This window comes from Copidosoma floridanum, unplaced genomic scaffold (assembly GCF_036245765.1).
Source record: "Copidosoma floridanum isolate Cflo_tuat_1 unplaced genomic scaffold, Cflo_Japanese_pri ptg000004l, whole genome shotgun sequence".
Taxonomy (NCBI): Eukaryota; Metazoa; Arthropoda; class Insecta; order Hymenoptera; family Encyrtidae; genus Copidosoma; species Copidosoma floridanum.
This window is the reverse complement of record NW_028321881.1, coordinates 41,656,322-41,659,289: the sequence shown is the minus strand read 5'-3', so window position 1 is coordinate 41,659,289 and position 2,968 is coordinate 41,656,322. Positions and strand designations below refer to the sequence as shown.

The 2,968-nt window shown below is 28.6% G+C and overlaps 1 protein-coding gene across 1 annotated transcript; it reads left to right on the top strand.

Moving 5' to 3' along the window:
- Positions 1-515: 515 nt before the first annotated feature.
- Positions 516-2,458, top strand: LOC106646052 (uncharacterized). The gene is made up of 5 exons (XM_014362077.2): positions 516-638; positions 875-965; positions 1,123-1,214; positions 1,283-1,391; positions 2,181-2,458. Exons 1-5 carry the CDS (start codon positions 588-590, stop codon positions 2,285-2,287), a joined length of 450 nt encoding a protein of 149 aa, XP_014217563.2. The 5' UTR covers positions 516-587; the 3' UTR covers positions 2,288-2,458.
- The last annotated feature ends 510 nt before the right edge of the window (positions 2,459-2,968 follow it).

Sequence of the window (2,968 nt, the reverse complement as noted above, 5' to 3'; positions counted from 1 at the left end):
ATACACCAAAAAATCCAAAAAATCGAAACATCATTTTCATTTAACTACAATTTCAGATTATTTGTCTACAAGTAACAATTACTCGCATTTAATAGCGTTTTTCTTGCTATACTGCCTTGCGAACATGTCAGTAAAGTGTTTTTTAATTTCAACTGCGATGTTCAGGAGCTATTTTGAATATGCTGACAATATTTCAGAAAAATTTATCAGAAAAACTTATGTTCCATAAATGTCTTTCAACTGCTCATTTGATAGGATTCACACAATAATCGTTAAAAATTGTAAACGAAAGTCAAAAAGTTTCCACAAATGTTTTTTGCTTTCGAATCTTTTAATTAACTACAAAAATAATAATTTTGTGTTTGATAGCGGTTGACAATTTTTTCTATTAACAGAGCCAGCTAATTAATGCCTATTAATCGGAATGAATTTAAGTCCATGCTATTCTACCATTTTATAATTTATTTAAAGATACATGAATTATATATAAGCTCACAGTTCTTCGTGAAATAGTCCACTCATATCCAACGAAAGTTTGTGCTACTGTCCAGACTCACTGAAAATCTTTCGTCTTTTTATATAGCACGATGAAGTTGCTTATTCTAACATTTGCTTTGTACATTGGCTTCGTTTTATCGGTTCGTAAAAATTATTTTCGTTCATAACATAAAAATATATATCATAATATTAAAGTCTTAAAATTTTAAAATAGACTTGGTAAGTTAGATCGAGTGTAAGTCTATCTTTTACCACAACTCTATGTATTATCAGCTAAACTCGTGTAAAGTTCTTGTCAGTATTAAAAGTTAGTTGTTAAGTTAATTAAGGGATAATAAAGATGTACTCAAAAACTCTTTTTATCTTGTTTTACCAGCAAGAATATGATGAAGAATCACTACGCCACAAACGCAATTATATAACAAGTCGGCAAAACTTTTGCTACAATGAAACTGGATTTGATAAAGGTAATAATTTTTATACTTCAAAATATTTTCATTTCGTAAATTTAAGAAATCAACTACGTGTAAAGTAAAAGTGTACAGTTTGATTACATCAATCTTAGCCGAAAATTAATTCAAAATTTTCATATTTATGTTTCAAATGCACTCTGATTTGTTTTAGAGAAGCATACACAAATACGACTTACACGTTCATACCCATTGGACGTCAGTTATTTTTGTTTTGTGGGCTGCGCTACGACCCAGTCTAAAGGTGTACGTAAAGCAAATACATTTTTTCTAAGTACAAGTTTAACGTTGAAATTTTACAACTTTCATTGCAGTTGTTTCTCTCCACGAGAATCGTGAACACAACTTTTCTTCTAGAGGCTTTAACTCGAACATTCTCGGTCGAGAAAGCAAATAATATCATTGATAAGTGCAAAGATATAAGTAAGTATAAATCGCTTTGACTTTCAATTATACTAATACATTTACAATAGCTTTTGCAGTAAATTTGTTAGTTTTACAATTAAAATCCAAATTTTTATAAAGTAATTATCTTAAATTCTAAACATATTTTGGCTTTAATTAACAAACTTAGTTAAAATCTGCGGGCCCCTAATTATTCATAATTATGACGACAGGAAACACAATATTACAGTTGTATTTTCAGTGTTTAAATTGTCCGTAAGCTCACTAGTGTATGTATAATTAAAAAATACCTAAATTGAAACCATAATTACGTACTTTTTTCGTATTGTGATATCAAAATTTTATACACACTACACTTCGATTTTTGACCACTTAAAAAATAAATAATGAACATTGTTTGGTTGAAATCACTATAAATAACGAAATGTTTTTAATGTTACATGATTTACCATATGGTAATATACAGTGATATGTACATGTTGTATTGACATCAGCACATAAAACGAAACATCACCATGTATCACCAAATAATGAATCATATAACATTGAAAATCCAGTTTGAGGCACGAGATGGATTAGACACTTTTCGACTGTTTTTTTTATGCTTGAAATTAGAATAAATGTGTTTCTGTTCATCATAGCAAAAAACTTCAACTTTAATCATCTACATTTCTGCGAATGAACTATTGTTTGCTGTTTCATAGTTCATGTTTGTAGGCAATTGATATTATCTAAAAGAATTGAAGCAGAATCGCTCATTTTTCAAGACCAATTTAGTTATCAAATTAAAATATTAAAATTTTTCAGATACAAACGGTCTGTGTGCTACTGGAAGGGGTATTCATGAGTGCTTTGCTAAACAAGGATTCATTATCGCAGATTGGATTGGATACCTAGATGAAGACATTGTTTAGCTGCAAATAGTAACTTAAATATTTTCTGCACCATTTATTTGTGCAAATATCAATATTTTTGACTATTATCACAAAGCTTTATTTGAAATTTCTTGCTTAAGAGTTCTAACTATGTAACAGGTATCTGATACACTTCCTGCTTCATTAAAACTGTCAAAATTACTTGGCAGTACTTTGAATATTCACCAATTCATAAAATAAATGAAGTTGTTTAATTCGTTATTAACATAAAGTGTAGATAATTAATTTTTAGACTCCAATTGTTTTCAATTATCCTACGACGTTAAAATAAGACAAAATATTCCACATGATTTCATCTGGCAGACTTCTATAATTAGTTGTCATTAAGACTCTTCATTCAGCACATTTTTTGCGGCAGTCAACACTTTTTTCTTCTTTATTTCTAACTGAATACGAGTTTTTAACACGTACTCGTAAAATTTTAGTTCAATATTTTTTTGAAGTACAATTATGGAAAAATAACAATAATTTGCAGAATCCAAGAACTTGACGTATGTGAAACAGAACTAGGAAATATCATCAGGTCAAGATTTATCTTTACCAACATTAAATTTTTCCAGCTAAAGAAAATTTTTTTTTTTTGTGTTGTTGTGATCATGAATTTATGATCCTGCAAGTAAATATTTTTTTTTTTAAACACAAAATCTTATTTGGAATTGC